The sequence below is a fragment of the Triturus cristatus genome, chromosome 7, assembly GCF_964204655.1.
Source record: "Triturus cristatus chromosome 7, aTriCri1.1, whole genome shotgun sequence".
Classification (NCBI taxonomy): Eukaryota; Metazoa; Chordata; class Amphibia; order Caudata; family Salamandridae; genus Triturus; species Triturus cristatus.
In genome coordinates this window covers 1040367096-1040392949 of record NC_140590.1, presented here as the reverse complement: position 1 = coordinate 1040392949, position 25854 = coordinate 1040367096, and the positions used below count along the sequence as shown (strand labels likewise).

Sequence of the window (25854 nt, the reverse complement as noted above, 5' to 3'; positions counted from 1 at the left end):
TTTTCAGGGACCGACATGTGCCTGTCCCAGATTTCCACCGCCCATACCCCGAGGGCACTTAAAGGTAAGGATACCAAGAGCAACCTCGGAGAGCAGCGGGATCCAACTTTACACCCCAGTAGCGCCATTAAAGGGGATCCCAGGGGGCAGAGGGCTGCATGTGCATTTAGAGGAAATATGTATTTAATCAAGTTTGCACGTCTGAAGCAATTGTTCGTTTGGATAAAAGGGTCCATTAGCCATAAAATTATATTTTATTTGATCCCGGTATAAAGAGCCGTTTATTTCAGTTTAAATGAAAACCCCTGTTTTTTTTATCAGAAGCCATGTTCTCTGTTTGCAGAAGTGCGTGACGTCGTTTTGGAATTTAAATGAAGTATGTACTGAGCACAGTTCACATGTCGTTTTGCCATTCACTAATTTCAGTTTTATGTTTTTTCCCCGACTTGATCCTGTGCAATCCAGGGTGAAGAATCCGGTCTAATGCGCCCAGCCAGGCGTCACACTCTGCCATGGACCAGCCATCGGCCCTGCGAGTGAAGCTTCGGGGTGGCGTGCCCTGTGCCCTGCAAAAGAAACCCGAGGGCCTTCCCACGGACGAGTCCCCGGCGCGCTGAAGGGGGGCTGCTACATTTTGGAGGTGTGTTGTCACCGAGAGACGCTTCAGCATGTCGTGTCCTGGGAGTGCCCGCACCCCATCATCCGTGGCAGGAGGGGGTGACTGACGACAGAGAGGATGTAGCTTTGCGGGCGGCATTTGGGGCAGTCTTTGAAGATGAAGTGGGTTTAGCCTTCTTCTGTTACTCCGGGACAGGGGCGGAGAAGGTGCAACCCACCCACCGCACCGTGAACATCAACAGGGCGCCTTCTGCACGGGAGGGGGCGCATGGAATGGAGGAGCTACACTGGGCGCTTGCTCCCTTGGATTGAACAACTGCCGGCAAAATTCGAATGTGGCGACTTGTAGACAGATGTTTAGAAACCCCTGCACGAGCACCTTCAACAGAGACCACTTTCCCCGTAGGAGGGAAAAACTGGGCAGAAAACCCGTCATTCACCGTGCCCCATCCCATCTCCAGGCTGTGGAACCCCAACCTTATTCTAAAGCTCCTGGGTCCTCGCCTCTTTAACGTGGCCGACAACTCCCTGGAGGAACCGCCGTTTGGCTAGTTATTCCCTGTCTTCGCCTAGATGCATTTGCATCCCTTTTCCACGTCATGTCCAGTGTATGTTAAAGTTAACGCGAATTCGCTTTTGTAGGAAATACGTGTACGCTGATTGTCCGCAGAGTTTATCAACGGATTAAAGAAAGAATACCAGTCGACCAAAGGGATTATTAAAATACACAGAAGAGGCGGCTGGCGTGCGCCCAGGTGAAGACCGTATGAAACGAGGAGCTTTTTTGTACCGACTGGGGATCCGTGGCCCTGAAAAACATGCAAGGGAACCCCCTGGCTTCTTGTGGGCTTCGCGCCGCCTTGAGATGGCCTTATCTTGTCTTCTTGGGACAGCAGATACCTGGCACCGAGTGGCATCTGCGCTTTCTGGGATGACAATCTATGAGCGAGCGGGTATTCATCTGGACCCAAGGAACTGACCCCACAAGAGAAGAGGTAAGCATGTATCTGTTAGCTTTAGGAGGGAGAGCTTGGATGATGACACTCTGAGGCACTAAGTCCTGAAAGATATTTTTATATTTGTCCCCAGGGTTCAGAGACCCCCCCAACCCCCAGAAAAGTTTGGAGCTGGTGGAAGAAGTTGGTCAGAAATTAATTTCAGCTGTATGCCTGTAACCTGCAACTTAGGTCTGGAAATAATGTGACAGATGAAGAGGTTGGTGAACAGTACAGTAAACAAATCTCTGGACTGGCTGTCTGCACAGCCACCTCGCCTATCACGCCTCAGTAGACTTGGAGGGTGAGTGAAATGGACACTGTAAGAAATGATCAATAGTTCTTTGAAGGGCCAGTTTGTGCACCCTTGCGAATGTGCCAACACGCCTGCACGTGGTTCTGGAGCTTCAGATGTCCTCCTGGAAGTGGTTGATCTGAAAGTATGCTTCTTCCATGCAGGCACATTCATAGAGGATTACCCGCTGTAGAAGGCGTTGCTGCGGCTACCACCTCTTGTATGCTTGGCGAGGTGCCCCATGGTGTGTTTCGTAAGGAGGATGCGGTGCACACAAGACAGGGTTGAAGACGCCAGTTAGCAGACACTTGGACTTTGATACTGTAGCAGCCTCTGAGTTGATGGATATAATTCATGCTCACCATGACAGAGGATCTCGAGATGTTTCTCGACCACAATGAGCGATGACTTCAAACACCACCACAATGGATGGGAAAGGGCTGCATCTGGAACGGGATTCTTCCTTTCGGGTCCTCACAGGCTGTTTCCTCTCTGTGCTGGTACTGTCCACCCTACTGGGTAATACCCTGGTCTGTGCAGCTGTGGTACGGTTCCGACACCTGCGTTCCAAAGTCACCAACTTTTTTGTTATCTCATTGGCTGTGTCGGATCTCTTGGTGGCCCTCCTGGTCATGCCGTGGAAAGCTGTGTCAGAGATCGCTGGCTACTGGCCCTTTGGCTCCTTCTGTAACATATGGGTGGCTTTTGACATTATGTGTTCTACGGCCTCTATTCTGAATCTCTGTGTTATCAGTGTGGACAGGTACTGGGCCATCTCCAGCCCTTTCAGGTATGAACGGAAAATGACCCCTAAGGTGGCCTTCGTTATGATCAGCGTGGCATGGACATTGTCGGTGCTGATCTCTTTCATACCAGTCCAGCTCAACTGGCACAAGGCCAGAACCACCAGCTTCCTGGACCTGAACGCTAGCGTCCAAGGACGAGATGCCTCCATGGACAACTGTGACTCTAGCCTCAACAGAACCTACGCCATCTCTTCTTCCCTCATCAGCTTTTACATTCCTGTAGCCATTATGATCGTCACTTATACACGGATATACAGGATTGCAGCAAAGCAGATTAGGCGCATCTCTGCCCTGGAAAGGGCAGCGGTGCATGCCAAGAACTGCCAGAGCAGCACAGGCAACGACAGCAGCATGGATTGCCAGCAACCAGAAAGTTCATTCAAAATGTCCTTCAAGCGGGAGACCAAGGTCTTGAAGACCTTATCCGTCATAATGGGGGTCTTCGTCTGCTGCTGGCTGCCTTTCTTCGTATTGAACTGCATGGTGCCCTTCTGTGACCCCAGCTACACTTCTGGTGGGGCAGAGCCCTTCTGCATCAGCTCCACTACCTTTGATGTCTTTGTCTGGTTCGGCTGGGCCAACTCCTCTCTTAACCCAATCATCTACGCCTTCAATGCCGACTTCCGCAAGGCCTTTTCAACTCTTCTAGGCTGCTACAGGCTCTGTCCGAACTCCAGTAATGCCATTGAGACGGTGAGTATCAACAACAATGGAGCAGTTCTCTTCTCATGCCAACACGAGCCCAAGGGGTCCATTCCAAACGACTGCAACCTGGTCTACTTGATCCCCCACGCCATCATCTGTCCAGAGGAAGATGACCTAAAGAAAGAGGAGGACGGGGACCAAGGGGCCCCATCAAGGCCCCTGGACAAAATGTCTCCTGCCTTGTCTGGGATCTTGGATTATGAGGCTGATGTGTCCCTGGAGAAGATCAACCCTATCACACAGAACGGACAACAGAAAACTTGAACCATGGCCTCAGTCCGCATCCAAAATTAAGTACCCGGGACACAAGGTTTGTGAGTACCCGTGGACTGCACACTTCGCTGAAAGCTGCTGATAAGGAAGAATGAAGAGCTGACATGGTTCCAAAATGTATTTCACTGTATTTTATATCTGTTCTTAATTTATGTGTCAGACAAGCAGAAAAAGACATAAGGGGCCCTAATTTATTTATTTTTTTCTTAACCCCACGTTGTTTGCCTAGACACTTGTTTCTTGTTTACCTGGCCATTAATTGGGGAAGGTCCACCACAAATTAAGCACGAACAGTTTAGAAACCAAGAGTCAGAGGAACCATGGGTGTTAATTTTCACTATGGGTGGGGTGGTAGGGGAGGCAAGAGAGAGAAGGTGGGACCGACTCCACCCGAAAGAAGTGGGACTGATTGTATACGAGGATCCAGATACAAATGCCTTCATTGAAAAATTTCTGAAAAGCAATTGCGCCTTATAGTTAGAATCAGTATTTTTGTAAGATTCCAGAGAGAAAGAGAGATTATGTTAATATACTGTTTATATTAATTTATTGATTTAAAGTGGACCCTTTTTCTCTTCATTATACTGCCACAGGTCACACTTTCCTATTTATCTTATTTATGAAAATTATTTTATGGAGATAACAAGTACTTTGGGGTTGGTCACCACCATTATGCCAGGAGTATGTTTATACAAACAACACACACACTGCCAACTAGTACGTTATTGTGTAGCTAATAGAACGTGTAGTGCTGAAAGCCACAAAGCTAGAGACTTTGCAGTTTGATCGTTTGTGCACCATCCATTTTCAAACTGAGGAGAATTGGTACCCCCTGCCGAGACCCCCTGCATAGGTACTCCCTGAATTACACAGACGTGTGCTTATCTCGAAAGGGACATTTAAAAAAGTAAGTGATTCATTTGGGCTGTGCAAGTGAGGTCACGTGAGGTTTCCGGGAAGGTTGAAAATGTCGGCCCCCTTCAGAGGGCCATGGGCTGAACACGTCCTGCGTCTTTTTTCAGAAAAAACAAGGGGCTGCTCATGATGACGCATATTGACGTCGTCAACGTCACACGAAGAATCGTTGAGACGTGACCTTCAATGAGCGGGAACTCTGGGGCAAGGCAGGCGGGAGAGAAGCAGTGAACAACACAGTCAGCCGTTATGGGACAGGCCTTTCTGTGTCGCTCCACCACAAAAGATGCACAAAAGCAGGATTTATGAAAAACGCAGTACCTTTTAAAGCTGGCTCTCCTATGATCAAAAATGTGCTTTTACTTGAGTTTGACGTTCTCTCTCACATGCTATTTCCATTTGGCTGCTTAAGTGCACATGTGGAAGAGTGGGACTTGTTTTCCTGCCATGAAAGCAATATAGCATGAAAAGAGAGTGATGCCGTTTATTTTTAATTTTTTAATTTTTTTATCACAGGGATGGCTAGGGCGCTTAAGTTTTCCAGTTCCGTAGTCAGTAGCTGACCCAGTCCATTTTTTAAAATGTTGTATTGTGTCACTCATTCTGTTCCTGGGCTCATTCAGGATTACAAGTGAAAAAAACACGAGATGAATGAATTCAGGACTTCGCCTACTAGAATCCAAAGAAAAGACACATTGATAAGGCCAATAGGTCTGGCCTTGACACACTGGTGTGATGTCTAAATTACTTAAAACGTGTTATTGCAAGCAGGTGCCACCTAACTAAAAAAACAACAAATGCTGCAGGCTAAACTGTCAGCCATAACCTTTGAATAAAAGTTTGACATAGAAAAAAGACATTGCAAATACTTTCAAAAGAACTGTATTTTTGCTTCCTACGAGGCAAATGTACTTAGGACAGGTGTAGAAATCCTTTGCAGCTTTAATGCACATCACAAGAAAATGCAGTTCTTATTGGCTCAAAGAAAATATACTAATGGCTTTGAAATACTGAGGCAGAGTTCAAACATACAAGAATGATGGAAAAATATATAAAAAAATGATAAAGAAAAGGAAAGAAAACAATATTTGTCAAGTCAAGCATTTTGTCTACAGGCCCTGGCACTGAAGCACACTTCTTTTTAGGCCGATGTGCATATGACTGGGGAAATAATATGCCATCATGCATAGTGTGAGAGAGCCAGTGACTCAAATGGGCTGACCCACTGTGGGGTAGTGGGTGGAATCAAAATGTGAATGACAGTTGAACAGACCAATGGATGAAGAGGGCTGACCCAAAGCAATTATTTGTATTCATGTTATTTTTTGTAATGTTTTTAATTGCATGAGGCTATTGATGCTCATGTCTTCGTGCTAGACTCAAAAACAGGCCCAGGTGAACTAATTGGGCATGCATCAACATACATTTCACACAAAAAATTAAGATAAAATCGCAAAATCTAAGGAAGCCAATGTCTTCCCTGAGTAACTAGGGAATCTTAGATTTTCTCCTGCCTGTGTGAGGCATTCTTTGCAAAATTCAGCAGTGGTGTGTGATTGTTCTGTAGTTACTCTGGAACTGTCTAGTTGTTTTTGCCCGCATAGTGAAGCCATTTCTTTTAGGAGAGTATGGACCTGATGCAAAGTAAAATCGCGTAAATTGGTCAGAATCAAACAGTTCGGCCACACAGACGTCTCAAGATTGCTAGATCTATGCTTGAATAACTCACTCTGCCAAGTATTTTTCTTTGCATTCTGGGACTTGTAGTGCCAATTTTACAAAGAGCTATCCAGGACTGTGGTTCCAGAAGGCAAAGAGAAACCCTAGACTGAATGATCTACTTACGAATGGGACTGGGAAACTTGAAACATCTCAGTCAAATCCGGAAGCCTGAATTTCAACCCTAGTGGTTAAGACAGAATGTGATGCAGGGGGCTAGCGGCCTGGTTAAACAATTTGTTGCACATCTGTTCTGAAGAACAGAATGTAAGTTTCTTAATTCTATGTATGAGTAGTTCATCCAGCCTAGTACTTTTCATTGCATTCTAGGACTTGTGGTTCTGTTGATCCTGTTATAAAAGCAGCATTATAAGTCTCAGGATACAAGATAACCTTTAACACACACATTGACCTAGAACAGTGGTGTAACACAAAAGGATGGGCGCTCTCCTGCAAAATGTGATGGGAGACCCTGAATCTCCCATGTCGCACAGATATTCATTTTGTTTGTGCTGAATGGTGACCCTCGGAAGAATTAGGGCCCCTCTCAACGGTGGAAGGCCTCTCTGCGCCGCAGGGGGCTACAGGGGCCTGCCTTACGCCACAGACCTGGAAATCTGCTAGTGTGGGAGGTGGTAATAGGGGCACCACTCTGTGATGTTCTGCGGGGTGTGGGAAACAGTTTAGATGGGACATCGGCTACAGGGAACGCACACCAGAGAGAGAAGGGAAACATTGTTTACCCCGCATTTTTTACACTGCAATAACTTTTACAATGCAGGGCTTTACACCGCAAAACTTTTACAACGCATTCCCCAAACTAACACCCCCCCTGGAGTTAGAATAGTAATTGCGTTGGAATGGGGAATGTGTTGTAACAAATTGCATTGTAAAGCCCCGCGTTGTAAAAGATTTTGCGGAATAAAAACTGTGGGGTAAATGCATGTGGGGTAACGTCACATAACCGAGAGAGAATATAGCACGGGCAGATATGCCACATATATGTGCAATAGGCAAGGAGACATCCTTGTTTTGTTTCCATGGCAGCTTCTTATGCAGAGGCAAGGCTCACACACATGTGACGGAGGGCGGGGGTGCAAGCCCAGGGAAAGCCGTGTCCATATGAGCCACTTCCAGGCTGCTCCCTCCCATGCTGTCAGTTGAATGTAGAGCAGACCAGCTGTCGGGGTTACGTGGGAATGTACACAAGTTAAAGGGCCATCCTTTCAAGGTATGCGCAGGCTGCAGTGTTCTCACGAGGGTTCAGAAGGTACCTGCAGCCATGCAGTTAAAAGCGGTGCCTCTTTAAATGACTGTCTCACCCGCTTGCCCTCTTCTCCCTCCTGTCTCTGGTAGGAGCCGAAGTTGGCATTTCAACGTGCAGTGGAAGTCCTTCACTCACTTTCTCTCGAGGGTCTGGTCTGCCAAGATTTTTTTTAATGTAAAAAGTCCATTTTCTAGTCAAACCCATCGCGTTTTACACAGTGGCAGATCTGGCACTTTGGGGGGCAAGGGGGGTCGCCGTGCTATGGTCTAATGATTGGAATGGGTTCACTCTCTCCCGGCTTTAAAGGCCCTAGCCGTTCTCTTTAAATATAGCGCCTAATACCAGGCATGCTCATTTTTCCATGAGCGCTAGGTTTTGACTTTTCAGTGGGTTGAAGCACAGGGAGCTGTCATGCTATGCAAAAGACAAAGCCAACATTTTTTGTAAATTATAATTAAACGCTAATTTCCACAGCAGACAACGCAAACACCCTGGGGAGAATTTAAAACCTGACCTTTCCCATCGAGATGGCGCGTGGAGCTAAAAAAGTGACTGGCCGGGCTTCCCTGCCGTGGGAAAGAAACACATGAGGGGGTGCACGCACGCACATGCAGCGTTAAAAAACAGACCCGATTCCATACCGTGAAATCCTAGTACATCGCGTGGGGAATAATAGCAGCAAGAAACCACTTTACTTTCACTTTTTCCACAGTGTCGGATGATATAATGACAAGCAACAAAAAAGGCTATTATCGGTGCACATAAAACGAAGGCATTAGCATGAGAGACGTTTTTTACAGCAGATCGCTGTATTACAGGGTCTGTGCCTCTGTAGCTAGGTTTACGCACCCTGGGCCCAAAGCCCCTCCCTCCTCATACTGAAACGTGTACAAAGTGCTATAAAGCGCCACGCGCCGCCAGCACCCAACACCCACCGCTCCCCTCCATCGCCCCCTCATGTGGTTTTTGGAAGCACACATTGATTGCCCTTTGGCAGGGAAGAGAACGGGGAAGAAGGAAGACAGGAGGGTTTGCCCAGGATCATTCCCTTTAGGTGGAAACGCCGAGATTGGAACTAGAGTGGTCTGAGTCCACAGCTCAAGTCAGCATTCCGATCAGCGCCACTAGCAGGGAAGAAGCACTTTAAAGATCGGATGTTGCTCATATTTCTTGCAGAAACTGCAAACAGTTATACTTTCATCAAAATCAGACATATTCACTTTTCTGTCTGCAGCTGTCCAGAGCTAGTGAATCGCGTGGATTTTCTGGATAATTATGAATAATAATTGTTTATTTGTCTACGCTTGGTCTCACCTTCCTGCGAATTACATGTGTTACTTTTTTCCATGTTCCTGATACTCATGAAGTTCGCACAGTTTTCTGCAGCAGATGCATTACCCAACTGAGCTATCTTCTTGACACAAAGCTCCGCTCCTTCAAAGCCCCACCCCCTCCTCTACCCGGTGAGCTGTCAATTATAGACTTTTAGCGCTGGCAAGATCCAGCTCTATAGATCTGCCTGTCTGTCTGTCCAAGCTGTCGTCAGCTTGGGCACTGGCGCGAGCGGTGAGCCTCGTGCATCACAACACACAAAACCGAATCCCTCCAGGCACATCCACGCCGAGCAGTCGGATGTCGCTTTTTAGATAGCGCCTTGAGGAGTTTCAGGATGATTCTCAAAAGAACACACGTGGGCAGGAAATGCAAATTGACACACCAGCGACAAGGCTGGTAAATGCAGAGCCCCCAAACTCTGGAAAGCGGCAGAACCCCCCAAACAGGGTTTACGACGCTTAAAATACGAGCAATAAATACAAGTGGACAGAAACACAGTGGAAACTGTAACACCACAGGTTTGAATCATCACACCTGTAGATTTCTCACCTGGTTCAACACGGGAAGCAGACCCATAACGTACAACAAACATAGATCTCCGGCTGATGGCTCCTGCAGCCCCGCCTGCCTCTGAGCCTGGCGGGTTTCCGGCTTTACCCCAGTGCCCCGTAGTGCGAACCTGCTATTTAGAGCGGAGTTTCTACTTGTCTGACTCCATCGTGAGCTACAGGAAACGATGTTGCCTCTTGGACGGTAAACAGTGCGATGTCCGGATTCTCTTTTAACTCCCAGCCGTCTCATACCTGGACACCCTGCAGCTGCTACACCCCCTCTTGAGCTCTCGGAGACTCACTTCACCACAATCACTTTCACTCCCCTCTTTCTGAGCTCAACACTGGTACCCCACTTCTCTTCCTGGTTCCTGTTGTTTCTCTCTCGCCGGTACTCTCCCCCTCTCTTTCTTTTTCCAATGCCCCACGTTTCCTTCTTCTCTATTTCACTCTCCACCTCTATCTCTCGCTCCCTCTGTCTCTTTCTCTCTGCCTCATCTCCATTTTTCCCTCTGACTGAAACTGGCTTCCTCCACACACACAGGTACGCACGCACAGACACACATTCTGTCTCTCTCTCTCTGACACAAACAAACTCTGGCCCTGATTCACTAATGGACTTACGTTTAGTAAAGGTACGATTGCAGAGTCTCCTATCTATCTACACTGGCTTTTTCTCTCTTCCCCAGGCCTCATACTCCCTCTCTCATTATCATTCTCGTTATCTCACTCGCTTTTTCTTGATTGCACTATCTCTCTCTTCCTCTCTCCTCTTCTCTGACTCTTTCTCTCTCTCCACTTCTCTGTCTTTGTCGTATCCCACAGGATGGGTTTCTCTCTCTTTGTGCTCTCCCTTTCTATTATTCTCTACTTTTTCCCTATCCCTCAGGCTGGCTTCCTATTGCTTTATCTCTTTCCTCTATAGTACTTTTAAAATGACTTCCCATCACTCTTTTATTCTTATACACCTGAAGTTCTGTCTCTTCACTGGGACCCATATTCTTCTCTCTCCCTTTCATCCCCTATTTTCCCTGCCCCCCCAATACTTGCTTCCTGTCGCTCTTATCCATATTCCATCCTATAGTACCATCCCCTCTCTTTCATGCCCTTAGTCCCTCATTGGTTTCTTCTTCTTCTTTCATATCCTGCCCTAGACTTCCTGGACCCCTTTCTCTCTCTTATCTACCTTGTTATGTACATGAAGTGGGCATATTTGTCTTTTTTTGTCAGAGAAGATCTTTTTCACTGGGAAGAAATCCCTTCCAGTACGCACCATTAAATAAAGTGGAGCTCCATACCACATTCCCATCTTGCCTTTGACAGCAGCTAGTGTGGTGTGTATACCCAGGGCTTTAAGTTGGATGAAAAAACAGGGGGGTCTCTCTAAGGGGCGTGATCAATGTAATTAATCTGTGTTTCTGCACAGTGTGCCGCCCGACTTTTATTTTGCTGTTTCTGTCATTGCATCCAGATATATGATACAACAAGTAACATCTTACCTACAACAAGTCACGACTATTGGCTTTGTCAATGGTTGTTAGATGTATAAGATGAATAAGCAGCAACTATGGCTTGTATATAATATTGAATAAGCTTCGACTTAAAGTCCTGGTGTCACCACGACAATGTTGCTGCTCCTGAGTTTCAAAAATAGAAGGGAAATCCAGAGAGAAAATGACTCTCTTTAAGGATTTCCCTTCCCCTTCAACTCTCACCTGACAAGACGTCATGCCGTAAATTCTCCACTAGTGAGAAGTGAGCAGTGTGAGCACATGCACATCTATGTGCCTTCTGTCACTAAAGTCCGGGAAAAACGGACCGCCTGTGTCAAGGCACAAAACAGAGCCCGATAGAAACCCGTTACGAGGCTCCGTTTAAAAAACTGCTGGTTCTCTGCACTGGCAAGACCTGGTCCACTTAAAGCCCTGTGTACACCCACAAATGTTCCATGTGCACCCACATTTTTTGCTGAGTACAGAACCACCTACAATCCCATACCTAAAGTTGCAAACGCAACAATTCCGCCACACAAATTTTCCATGTCAAAGATCGGCCACATACATACGGGCCCAGCATAGCTCCAAGACCTCTGGAATGGAGGTTGTATTCAATACGTGTCTGGGCCGGGATGACTGGAGAGGACCAGGTGTTGGAGAAGGGTTGTTAAAACTCAGTGGGAGGAGCCCTGAACGAAAAGGAAGTAATGAGAGGCTGTAGGACAATTCTAGAGTGAGTGGTAGCTCTTCCTGAGTGGAATAGAGCAGCAGGATGGAGACGGTGACAGATGTGGCCAACATTCGAACCATGCGACTATAGAAAGGGTTGTGGTGTCCATCAGCAGTGGTGGCAGAAACAGGGCTGCACTGTAATCATACACTCACTGGGTCCTGAGTGCAAACTCGGAGTTAAATTCTGATCCTTAGGCAAACGAGTTTGCAAGACTAACATTACTATTGGTGTGATATTGGTACTTACTGGATGTTGCCAATACCTCACCCGTTTCTGATCGATTCAGATCATGAAGGTTGGGTTTCTCGCGTTTTAACTACTCACCTGACATAGGAATTATTTACGCACTAATATATTAAACAGGCCTTGGAGTTCTCAAAAGGTGCAACAGAGATAAATACATTATTCGGTCAGTTTTCCCAAATTACCACCACCCCAGCCCAAAAAAACCCCAACACGTTTGTATTGTGGGGAAGAGAATGCCCAACGGTGGCTGCAGGAGCTCCTGCCACAAAATTAATGGGAGACAGCACCCCAACCCTCACAGTGTGTGAGAAACATAGACATGCTACTTACCAGGCTGCAGCCTGACCTGTGGTTTTATACCTCGAGGCATTCTGGGAGAACAGGCAGGTTGGAGTTCACGCTGGATACTGGCTTCTGATCGCTAGAAAATCCCTACTAGTTTTCTCAGATGAAAAGAAAGACATTGGTGTCAGATATTTCTTGAAACATATTTCCTTTCAGTACGAACTTTTGCAAGCATGTTTATGGTCCCAAAAGACTGGGTGTGGTAAGCTAGCCCAAAGAGACATATTGATGACGTAGGCTGCACTGTATAGATACGATACACGACTAACTAAAATATGTTACTCAGTACTGGATAACATTCCTTACTAACTCTATGAACGTAAAGACAGCCTGTGGAGAAACAGCTGGGCGGGTGGGTAAAACCTTGAGAAGTTATAGGATGAGCACTTTTGGCAGCTGAAGAGGGACAAGGCTGGTGGGAAGTGCCTGGTGGCCAACTTGGCTAGACATCTGCCTCTCTGTTTGTCTTTTCTGGACTCTCTGGTCTCTGGAAGGATGGGCACGTGTTTATGTCACGTGTCTTCATGGGAGCCAAAGAGATTCTGTTAAATGTGGCAGATTGTGAAGGCTTAAAATGTTTGGATAATCAACATGTTTCCACTAGAGTCGCAGCGCTATATGCTACGATTCTAGTTTACACATATGGATAAACCCAAACTTGAGTTGACTAGGCCATCCTTTTACACAGTCACCTTTCCACAGTGCAACAGGGATAGTGTGCCAGGAGGTAAAGTGAACCGCCGGGGCTAAGGAGGATTTTGGACTATTTTTGCTAATATAGTAGAAACAGGGCAGCGCTAATTGTGTTGCACAGATTAAATGTAAAAAGACGTAAGTACATTTGTGGAAATTATACCGAATCATCTCAGGTCCAGAGCCTGAAATCTGCGGTTCAATCTTGACTGCTCATTAAAGTCGCCGTGTGATTTTAGGCAACTGTCTTGCCACCAGCACGTGGCAGAGTTTGGATAAAATCGTAGGTGCTTCAAGAAGCAGGACTTAATTGAAAACAAAACAGTGATCAGATCCCTGGATTAGTGCTTGAGTGTGGCACATAGGTCCAGACATTGTCCTATTCCAGTGTTTCAGTCTTTTATGAAAGGACCTGCCTGTACTAAGTGTCTTATTCCTGCAGTGGTCTACTCTGCCTGCCCCATTCAGTGCTCACACTGCGTCATTAACGTGTTTCAGTACTTAATCCAGCAAAGTGCTGCTTGTACTGTCGAATTTAAGAGCGTTAGTTATTATGAGAGGCGTCTCTGAGGTCTCATTAAAGAGTTTCATCCCGGAAAAGCAACTGCTGGTACTGCCTGTCACATTAACAGATTCTGGTTCCTGCAGGTGTTTCTGCACAGTTAAAGTGCTACAGACGTCCTCATAAGTGATTGTAGTAGTATCACATTAAAGTGCTTCACTGTGACAGCCAGCGAGCTTGGCTGGATCGGTCTGATTAAAGCACGGTCTTCCACAAAAGTGCTGACACTTCCCTAGTAAAGAGTGTCTGGGTAGCAGGTAAGTGCTAGTTCAGCGCGATTGAAGTGTTTCCGTCTTGTAGCAAAACGCCATCGTTGCAGGTTAATAGTACAAAGGACACTCAAACGAACAGCACGACTAAGAAAGAGAACTGAGTCCTGTAGCGAAGGGGCCCCCTTCCTTTATCGATAAGTTGTTTTTAACAAGCCTAGTGTGGCCAACCACCTCGCCCACCCACCCATTTTGACTGCAACCACCAAAGTGGCAATATAACCCTGAAAGTAATGAAGAGAGGGCTGCGTTTTCTGAGAGTAAACAGGCACCTTGCTGGATACATGTAAAATGAAGATTTACCCTCAGCAGATACATGTGAACATCCATTGTTTGGTATAACAAAAGTACTGTTTAAGCTTATTTCTATGCCTCCCTCCTACTGTAGGGCAGCAGAATATTCTCCCAGTAATTTGCCGAGGGTCACACCTCTTAGATAAATGGGTAGATCTCGGATTATAACTAAGGTCTTTGGTTTGCATTAGGAAAGATGGCCACCAAGGCACATCTTTCCGGGTGCTTCTATAGCGAGACTAAAGATGTTGTTTGGGAGTTTGAAATAACCTATTTTCTCTTATAAATCTGCCTAATGATCATTAAGGAACAGATTTTTTTCTTCTTGCAGTATTCTTCTGGTCTGAGAGATTAAAACTAGCTCTGTTATTTTTCTGTTGGATAAGACTCAATATTCTGAAAACACATGTTGACGAGCGCCCGACACAACAAAGCATATGTGCATACTGAATTACGTTTTGTAAGCCCCTTATGCACTCTGTCTATGCATCTTATCAGGGCTACCAAAATCCAGTTGCTAAATACTAATGCATGCCAATTATTATGGGAAAAGTAGCACTATTACTTACGCTCTATCCAGACTTCCTAATGTTTTAGCTGCTCTGACCTGTACTAAATTATTTGAAGACCTTACTTAGCAAACAAAGCCCAGTTCACTTCCTTCAAATATTTCAAAATGACTCACAAAGGTGTGAGCTGGACATCCATCAAAGTGTGGGTGCCATTTTAATTTTGCCTTCAAAGTTTTGAGAACTCTAAAAGTTTCTCACTTCCCGAAGGCTGCAATGTTTCATACATTTCCCAAAACTTTACACACTGATGAACTTTCTAGCATAATCATTTTCTGGCTAAAAGTGCATTTTTGCTGAGATCAATGTGCAAAGGTGGAGAAATTTGAAAAGTTTTGAAAAAACCCAACCTTTGCAAAGGAAAAACTTTACATTATTTTTTTCTACATCCTGTTTCGTCTCTTTTTTAGGTGTGATGTTTGCCAAGATCTTTTGATGTTTACAAAAAATATACATGTAGTATAAATACGTAGAAATTTGCCAAGATCTTTTGATTTTTACAAAAAATTTACATGTAGTATAATTACGTAGAAAGGCTTTCAGCCAGGGTTCTTCATTCATTGGTCTACAGTAGCTTAATCACATTTTGCTTCCACCCTCCACAATATTCAGTATGGGACAGAGGGACAGAGAGCTTTAGCTATTTGTTCCTTTCTTTGTGAGTAGTGGCACTTTTGACTAAGCACAGTATTGTTACCCAGACAGAAAGTATTCTCCTTCTCTGTCAGGGACTGGTGGGCGAATGTGCTTAAAAAAAAAAAATAATAACATTTTTTTTCTTTTTTAAATGTTTTCTCAACAAAGGTGTACACAACATTACAAAAACATTGGCAAAGCCAAACAGACAGTTTCTCTTAGCATTCTGGTGGCCTTGCCCCATCATGATTACATTTGAAAGTAGCAAAATCAAACAAACATTGCATGGAACTTCTTGAGTTATTTCTGACCTTGCCCAATATATTGAACTGCAATGTGATTATAAATGCTAACCGGACCTACACTTGCAAAGGCATCTTCAACCGGGCCTAACTTTTTAGCCAATAGCACTTTATATTCTGGGATTAGCAGTTTAGCTTTCTCGTTTTGAGGATTAATCTGCTTGTTCCAGTAATACTCTATGTAAAGGCCCAATATAAAATGGCGTATTCCTAACACAGTGTGACCAGCAGAAACAGACCTCTGAACTCTGCCATGGTGCGTGTCAATGCTGCACCGTTCAGGGTAGGGTATGCTATGGTAGGCTACATTTTATTTATGTCAGTATAGTCTTGCAAATTCTTGTAATGTTACACTTTCCAAAGATAAAGAAATGTCCTAATTTTGCCAGAGGGTTGCAACGTTGAATTGTGCCTAGGGATGAGACATAGGGTTGCAAAGATGTGTGTTTCCACATTGACACTTGCACTAAGATGGAGAAACATAATGGGTAGGTAGGGTGGAAACCTCACCCCATACCTATACACATGCAGTTTCCAGCCTCGGGTTTAATGTAGCAACCTCCTGAAATCTGGATGTGGTTGTGTTTTTTTCTCATCTATTGAATAAATAAGACTAACACACTTGATAGCAATGATTTTTAGGTTAACAACTGAGGACTATGAAAAATGATCTATGATGAAGTAAGGTGGTCACTCAAGCCACACCATCTCCTTTCCCTGTTCTTGAAAGTCTCAGCCTGGAACCACATCACCTCTGCCAAAAAATATAAACTGGTGCTGCTACGGACCCTGCTTGGTAGTGGGAAAGTTTATGCTGCTACACAGGATACCATTCTTTATTATAGTGATAAAAAACATGATTCACCAGCTTTGCTAATGGTCAACTTAAAAATAAATAAATAAAGTAAGCTCTCAGGCTTAGCACAGCCCTAATTGAGATCTGCAACTCACACATTGCCACTGTGTTTCACACGATATGGGCTCTCTTCACACCACCACCTGGTGAAGAGTCAATATCACATGGTGAGCACCATTGGAGCTGGAAACCCTTGCACAGCGTATGTCTCCAGCTCATCTGTCTAAGCTCTGCCCAGCTGATGTCCATTATCTGTGTTTAAACCTCTCCTGGACATTGGCTGCAGTCTCAGGAGGTCTGTGTTTTAATTTGCTGGGGGATGGGGGAAGGACTGGAGGGTCAACGTACTTCTTAGGCAGTGCTTGTCACAAAGGTCCAACCCTTCAAGGCCCCGCCCCCTCCTCACATGGTAAATATTTTAGAGAAGTTGGCAGGTGGCTAATGACATGAACAATCTTCAATGTGAGGAGGGGAGGGAACTGGGGTTGAGGAGTGACCCTAGAAGGGCAGGCTTTGAGGGTGGGTGCTAAGGTGTAGGAGAAGCCTGCTGTGTATTTTGCTCGAGTTTTGATTTATTGTAGCCCCACATGTAGCGAAACATGACACAGCCATGAAATTAAATGAAAAATAGATTTATAAAGCGCTGTAATACCCTGGGGTGTCTAGGCGCCATGCAGAGATAGAAAACCCAAGACGAAAGCTTTTCAGCTTGTAAACTGTAGAATGTATTGTGTTGTACTCATGTAAAATATTCAACTTCTGCATCATTGTTTTATTCAAGATTTGTTTTCGTGGTATCTCTTTTAAAAAGCATTTGACAAGACTGGATATGATTCCCAGCGTACAAAATTAGCGACCGATAATCTGTAAAATGGACTGCAAAGCCATGATTCCTGGGTCCGTCCTGCTCGATCTCCAGAGATCCCCTGGTGTGGTGGGGGTCTGTTTGATTTCTTTTTATGGGGTGGATCTCTGCTTTATGCTGCTGCCCTGGACATGCTCACAGATTCATTCATTCAATAGTGCCTCGTTACCGCGACCTTTGGTGTCCCCGATGGACTGCTGAAAGACATGAAGAGATTGGATGTAAAAAAAAACAAAAAAAAAACTGTTCACTCCATCTATTTTTTTAAAAAATAAAGACGTCTTTTGGATCTCCCTCGTGAACATAAAATAATAAAAGTAAAGGAAAAATGTCTGTCGTGGTCTGTGTCAATTTCTGAGTCTCTTTGCCAAGTGCAGTTCCTCGGTCTGTGCCTTTGCCTGCTGATATCTGACGTCGTTCTAGTCTGAAAGAGATTGAGCCAACCATTGCCAATAAGAATGCATGAATATATGACCCAATGTGAACCTTTCCGGTTCATGGTGTTCGTTACTGATAGAGTGCATAACATTTCTGACAGATTGTGCCAATTACCGATGCTGTGTGCCAATTACTGATATGGTGTATGGAGTACAGACACTTTGGTACCTACCAATAGTGTGCTGCCTGCTGATATAATCTCTTGATTTCAAAATAGCATAGCAGTTATCAATAGGGTGTCAAAAGACACACAATTGATGGATGGAATGCAGAACAAATCAAATCATTCACCCCCAGTCAAATGATCTGGGTTAAATCCATCATTCTTTTGCTCACCATGCCACCTCAGTTTAGACCTGGCCATATGCAAATCAGTCTTGACCCTGTGCCTCATGGGAACAGTCCAGCCCGAACTGCCAAGCCAGGTCCTCCCTGGACCGGAAACAAGCATCCTAGGACCGGTTTCGGGGTTTCACCCCTCTTCAGCCAGGATAGCTTGATTCCAGTGGCACAGTGAGCCCAGGACCCACGTCTGGGCATACCTGGCGCACTTAGGACGAGAAAGCAAAAGACACACAATTGATGGATGGAATGCAGAACAAATCAAAACATTCACCCCCAGTCAAAAGATCTGGGTTAAATCCATCATTCTTTTGCCCACCATGCTACCCCAGCTTAGACCTGGCCATATGCAAATCAGTCTTGACCTTGTGCCTCATGGGAACAGTCCAGCCCGAACTACCAAGCCAGGTTTTCCCTGGACCGGAAACAAGCATCCAAGTACTGGTTTCGGGGTAACACCCCTCATCAGCCAGGCTATATTGAATCCAGTGGCATTATGCCCAGATCTCTGTACGGGGGTGAATGTATGACATTGTTCTGCATTCTGTCCATCAACTGTTGTTTTTGCATTTATCAATAGGGTGTCTCCAGTACCCTTAGAGGGCCAGATTCTAACAGTGTTGGTATTACTGATACACATAGTTACTTAACTGTGTCATTTTGTTGTGCATTACAAATGGTGTGCCAATTACTGATAGTTTGGCCATTATCAATACAAGATGTCATTTACTGATATACTGTGTCAGTCAATGATATATGTTCGATCAAGCACCGGTAGATCCTAATTTTGTGATAATTTGCCAAGTTCTGATACAGTGTGGCATTAGCCGATTGTTATTTTCAAACAATGTGCACTTTAACACATACAAACTTGAACCGGTTCACAAAACATTTTTGACTTGCACTATTTCATGTCCTTCGTGGTACGCTGAGGCAGTGTTTGGTGGACATACCTTTTACTATGGCATTACGAAAACAAGTTTCAGAGGTGTTACTGTGCTGCAAGAATGTTTGTGCATATTATTTTGTTGTGGTGTTTATGTATTCTGTTTTTTGCTGCTGCGTTTTCTACTGCAATACTGTAATGTGATCCTGTGTTGTACTGTGGTTGGTGTGTTGTGCTCTCCTTTGACTGTTTTGTTGTTTTATGTTTTAATGGTGTTGTTATGTTGCTTTCTGTGTTACAGTGTTATTTTTGTTTGTCTGCTTTAGTAATGTCAATAAATGCTGCTACATTTTCAGTCAAAAGCAGCACAGCCTTTTAAAGTTCTTGTGAGAAACAACCATTCGCCATTGTTTAAGGTGATTCATCACCTATATAAAAAACTATTCAGCCCAAAACTGTGACAGAAATTGTGTACGTTAGGTCTTGCAGTACTTGTGTCATGTTTGTAGAGTGACAATGAATGTCTATTGCAGTTTTCAAATTTGATAAATTGACACATGTATCAGTTATCACTATCTAATTCTTCAGTTGTTGAAACTGTGTCCATTAATGCTAAAGAGGTTTATTTATTGTTAGAGCATGCCAATAACTGATACAGTGAGACAGCACATGATGTTATGTGATCTGAAAGACACCAAGCACCACTGTGCATAACACTAGCACATCTAATGGAACTATGCTCGGCAGAAGTCCCAATACAGTGCTTAGTTTGAAAAAGAAATAAGTTACCCTGGGCGTAGTTCGCGAAGTAGCGCTACGCGAAGCTACGCAAAGTGCACTTCGCACTACGCGAGCTTCGCGAACTGCGTAGTAACATGTTCGCACTGTGCAAGATGTCGTTTTCAATGATTGCACAGTGCGGACAAGCAACCGGCACTGTGCAATCATTGAAAACGGCATCTTGCACAGTGCGAGCTGTAGTTTTCTGCTGCTCGAGTAGATTTTTACTCGAGCGGCAGCTTTCTCAACGCGGACTGGTAGTTTCTCATTGCGAGTGGTCGCGAGCATGCGCGACCACTCGCAATGAGAAACGTGACCTCCTCACGTTGAGAAACTCGCCGGGAGGTTTATTTTCCACACTCGCGATCGCCAACTTGATGTTGCTGATCGCGAACGAGGAAAAAGTCTCGCCGGGATGTCATTTTGCTTGCTCGCGGTCGCCAACTTGTCGTTGAGGACCGCGAGCAAGCAAAAAATGACCGCTGTACTACGCAACACTACGCTACGCGTGTTTGCACTGTGCTACGTGCAATTCGCGTAGTGCGAAGTAGCGCAAACTTCGCAAACTACGCGAGCGTAGCGTAGTGCTTTGCCCAGGCTTAGAAATAAGCACAGGAGGCCAAAGTTTTCTTGGGAGCCCACCACTCCAAGTGCCACTTTTGTTGACTACCTAGCTTGCCTACTCATGATTCTGTGGAAGCTAAATAAAAGAAACACAGTCAATTTGGCATGTTTGGAAGATAGTGTTTATCATGATCATGGAGTCACACCACAATTATTAGCAAGACCAAAGTACAGAATTTTACCTGTTTTTTTATGCCCATAAACCATAAAAGGCAGGTAAAACACACATCCAATAATGGTACAGTGACACAGTGTTTTCTTCATTATCATGTGCAAATACTTTGTGCGTTGTTGATCAGACAGGACAGAATTCACAATCTTTTAGCAGATAACCAACCAGAGACGAAAGATTATACATGCCACCGGCGTGACGCAAAATGGCACAGTGCGTGATGTCAAGCACAAGGAGATGATGGACCGAGCACTGAACCTTTTCAGACACTCACCCCCAGTCTCAGATCTTGGTTGAATCCATCATCGTTCTTTAGCTCACTTCGCCACCCCAGTTTAGACCCAGTTAAATGTACATCGTTCTTGACCCTGTGCCTCATGGGAACAGCCCAGCCCAAACTGCCAAGCCAGGTCTTCCCTGGACCGGAAACAAGCATCCTGGGACCGGTTTCGGGATAACACCCATCATCAGCCAGGCTTCCTTGAATCCAGTGGCAAAATGAGCAAGGGACCCACGTCTGGGCATACCTGGCCAACGTAGGGCAAACAAAGCAAACACAAGGAGATGATGGACGGAGCGCTGAAACTTGTCAGACACTCAAACCCAGTCACAAATCTGGGTTGAATCCATCATCCTTCTTTAGGTCACTTCACTACCCAAGTTCAGACCGATCTATATGCAAATCAGTCTTGACCCTGTGCCTCATGGGAACAGTCCAGCACGAACTGCCAAGCCAGGTCTTCCCTGGACCGAAAACAAGTATCCTGGGCCCGCTTTCGGGGTAACACCCCTCCTCAGCCAGGCTAGCTTAAATCCAGTGGCAAAATAAGCAAGGGACCCACGTCTGGGCATACCCTGCCAACTTAGGGCAAACACAAGGAAATGATGGATGGAGCACTGAAACTTTTCAGACACTCATCCCAGTCACAGATCTGGCTGGGTTGAATCCATCATCGTTCTTTAGCTCACTTCGCCACTCCAGTTCAGACCTAGCTTTATGCAAGTCAGTCTTGACCCTGTGCCTCATTGGAACAGTCCAGCCCGAAATACCAAGCCAGGGTTTCCCTGGACCGGAAACAAGCATCCGAGGACTGGTTTCAGGGTAACACCCCTCATCAGCCAGGCTATATTGAATCCAGTGGCAAAATGAGCAAGGGACCCACGTCTGGGCATGCCCTGCCAATGTAGGGCAAACAAAGCAAACACAAGGAGATGATGGACGGAGCACTGAAAGTTTTCAGACACTTACCCCCAGTCACAGATCTGGGTTGAATCCATCATCGTTCTTTAGCTCACTTCGCCACCCCAGTTCAGATCCAGCTATATGCAAATCAGTCTTGACCCTGTGCCTCATGGGAACAGTCCAGCCCGAACTGCCAAGCCAGGTCTTCCCTGGACCGGAAACAAGCATTGTAGGACCGGTTTCAGAGTAACACCTTTCATCAGCCAGGCTAGCTTGAATCCAGTGGCAAAATGAGCAAGGGACCCACATCTGGGCATACCTGGCCAATGTAGGGCAACAAACAAAGCAAACACATGTAGATCATGGATGGAGCGCTGAAACTTGTCAGACACTCACCCCCAGTCACAGATCTGGGTCGAATCCATCATCGTTTTTTAGCTCACTTCGCCACCCCAGTTCAGACCCAGCTATATGCAAATCAGTCTTGATCCTGTGCCTCATGGGAACAGTCCAGCCCGAACTGCCAAGCCAGATCTTCCCTGGACCGGAAACAAGCATCGTAAAGCCGGTTTCGGGGTAACACCTTTCATCAGCCATGCTAGCTTGAATCCAGTGGCAAAACAAGCAAGGGACCCACGTCTGGGCGTAATCTGCTAACTTAGGGCAAACAAAGCAAACACAAGGAGATGATGGACAGAGCACTGAAATTTGTCAGACACTCACCCCCAGTCACAGATCTGGGTCGAATCCATCATCGTTCTTTAGCTGACTTCACCACCCCAGTTCAGACGCAGCTATTTGCGAATCAGTCTTGACCCTGTGCCTCATTGCTTGGCAGTTCGGTCTTTTGAATAACAATGTGTTATGGAAATGGTAGGTCTCTAGCTCAAACTTTATTATTTACTGGTACTGTGACAGTTAATGCTTCAACATGACAATAACCACACTTTAAATTACTACCCGTTATATAGCTCCATTAATGTGTAGTTTATGCATATGGCGTTCGCTCTAGTTCAACAGCATGTCAATACCTGTTACAGCGTATTAGTTATCAATGGGTTGCGTAAGTTATTTATATAGTATGTAAATTACGTATACAGTCTGTGAAATACAGAAGAGGCTACCTATTGAACTTGTAAGCTTTTGAGACAGTTCATTATTTACTGACGTAGGTGTAAATTACTGAGTTGTTCAGTCACTTATCTATAGAATTTGACAATTCATGATATAGCGTTTTAGTTACTGTTTCAGTTCGTTACAGTCTGACACAATTCTGTAGCATCAATTATTTAAATGTCTGATGTATATCTTTTGTTAATTTATCAAGGGGACTTTTTTTTATTGCGAGCTTTAGCTTAACAGGGCCAAATTCCACGTCATCATTATTGCACCAAGTTAGGCACAATTCCACAGCTGCAGAGCGAGCATGGAAGTGATTGCGTAGCTACAATTCTTCAGACTTAAGAGTCAGCGCTGTGGCAGCAGATTGGCATCACAATGCCAGGGAAGGCTGATGATTGTGAACACAGGCACAATTAGTTCAAAGCCTTTTGGTGGCTTATACTTCAAATAGTGTGAGTAGAGCCATTTTTACACCCTGGACCAAATTAACTGTGGGCATCCTCTTCACTGTTGTAGTTCAATACATGAAATGGCGTGCAATTTTCAGGCCAATGTGAATTGACGGGGTACATATTAAAGGACCCTCGGCCAGTAACATATTTCTCAGCATAACAGAATGTAAAAACTTTTACAGTGGGTGTACGACTATTCCTCGAGGAATGTTAGCAGAAATAATACAGTGTTGCATTTTTAAACACCTTGGGTAGTTGGATTGGCATTGCCATTGAGGGAGTTTTACAATATCTTTGGGCATCATTCACACATACCAAAATGTAGAATAAAGTATGGAAATGTAGTTGGTTGAGCAAATTTCTTTAGCTAGTGTTGTTTCCTATTGCATTCCCCAGTCTACAATATCTTTACATTATTTGCAGAAATGCAGGCACAGGGGACAACACGCTTGCTGCACTGAGGAGAAGGCCTCTCACCCATTTTCCAAGTTCTATAAGTTACAGAATGTGGAATCTGCACTCCCTGGTTTACCTAGTAATCCAGATTTTCAGCTCCCATCAAATATTCTTAGCTGCAGTGTGATTTGGCAACCCAAAAGCCTGAAATGCAGGCCACAGTGAAAACATGCCAGTTATATAAACATTCAAGAAGCACAAAAACTCAGCACTAAGTGTTCTTATCCAGGTTGAACCCACAATACAGAATAGGTAGTCGAGCATGCAACATTGGAATTCAGGAGAGTATTCAAAAATAATATATTACAACACAATTCAAAACAATACAATACAATTTAATACATGTCAATACACTACAATACAATTCAATACAATACGTTACAATTCAATACAAAACAATACAATACAATGCAATACACTTCAATACAATACAATACATTACAATATATTTAGCACCAATGCATGATGAATAACTTTACTTCCACCAAAGGCGGTAGAAGTCTGACACGTGTCAAAATTAGTGCATTTCAGTGCAATTCTTTATGCGCAGCAAATGGATCATGAAATTAGGCTTCTTAGGAGACTGCTCAGTAGTGGCATAAAGTTTGTACATAAGAACTATCAATGCATGAAACTGGGAACTCGAAGGAGTGGTGTGGATAAACTGGAAACAGATTTGAAGAAGGTTTTGAACAAACATGAGTAGACCATTAGTAATGAAATGATAGAGATGAAAACAAATTTTGGATTACTGTGATGCACAAAAGACAATCAATCCTAATTCCAATCTCATTTAATTTCCAGAGATCATGTACTGGCCTTTCTTAGTAGGAAGGAGAAAAAAACTGAAGGGTTACACATGTTGCCAGATATTCCCCCTAATCCATGTCAACATTCACCTTAGATCCGCATGGCTAACTGGCTGGAGGAGGGGCTTTCTCATTGCCGGGTCCTTCTGCTCGTTGCTGACCTTTATTTTGTCTCTTTCTGCGTGTTTTTGAATGTTATTCTGCTGCTTTTTGCCCCCTTCTCACCTTTTTTTCTGCCTCTTTTTGCTCCCTTTTGACCTTTATTCTGCATCTTTCTGCTTGTTTCTCATCTTTATTTTGCCTCTTTCTGCTCATTTCTGACCTTTATTTTGCCTCTTCTTGCTTGTTTCTCAGATGTATTTTGCCTTTTTTCTGCTCGTTGCTGACCTTTATTATACCTCTTTCTACTCATTTCTCACCTTTATTTTGCCCCTTGGTGCTGGTTTCTGACCTCTATTTTGCCTGTTTCTGCTCTTTGCTGACCTTTGCTCTACCTCTTTCTGCTCATTTCTCACCTTTATTTTGCCTCTTTCAGCTCATTACTGACCTTTATTTTGAACTTTCTGCTTGTTGCTGTCCTTTGTTCTGCCTCTTTCTGACCATTTCTGACCATTTCTGACCTTTATTCTGCCTATTTCTGCTTGTTTCTCACCTTTATTCTGCCTCTTTCTGCTTGTTTCTGACCTTTATTTTGCCTCTTTATGCTCTTTTCCTCGGCACAGCGGAAGGAGCCTAGAGGCCTCCGCAGTCCCAGCTTGCTCCCCGCGTTATGTGGGAGCCAGAATTCCTGCTGCACAGAGGGAACTGCTGAAGAGGCAGCTCCCTCCATGCAGGAGCAATTATTTCATCTCTTTCCCTACCCGCACGTCTTTGGGCAGGGAATGAGACAACTTGCAGCGGATGGGAACATTTTGAGAGCTCCCGCCTGCTTTGGAGTATTTGCTTTAGCTTGGTGGAGCTATGAGCTCCCGCCAAGCTAAAGTAAACAGCTATGTCTCGTAGGTGAGCACCTCGGGACATAACAGGAGCCAGCCCTGGGGGCCCATGTATGGCTCCAAAAGGGGGTTTGTGTGGCCCTCACTTTGATTTTTAAGGGCCTGCCCCAGGGAGGTGGTGGTTCCTGGGGCAAAGAATGGTCCCGGAGGGGACCCGACAGCCCTCCTGCTTCTAAAAAGGAGAAAGCCCAGGGAGGTGGTGTTCCCCGAGGCTTGGGGGGGGGGGCAGCTCTATATTTAACTTATCCCT

The 25854-nt window shown here is 44.9% G+C and overlaps 1 protein-coding gene across 1 annotated transcript; it reads left to right on the top strand.

Moving 5' to 3' along the window:
* The first annotated feature begins 906 nt into the window (after positions 1-906).
* On the top strand, positions 907-17626 carry LOC146811058 (D(1A) dopamine receptor). Its single transcript, XM_085618094.1, has 2 exons — positions 907-1613; positions 1708-17626. Exon 2 carries the CDS (start codon positions 2313-2315, stop codon positions 3681-3683), a length of 1371 nt encoding a protein of 456 aa, XP_085474220.1. The 5' UTR covers positions 907-1613; positions 1708-2312; the 3' UTR covers positions 3684-17626.
* The last annotated feature ends 8228 nt before the right edge of the window (positions 17627-25854 follow it).

What these genes read in the sequence shown, in the direction of transcription:
- LOC146811058 (XM_085618094.1), top strand. Translation starts at nt 2,313, where the DNA reads ATGACTTCAAACACCACCACAATGGATGGGAAAGGGCTGCATCTGGAA.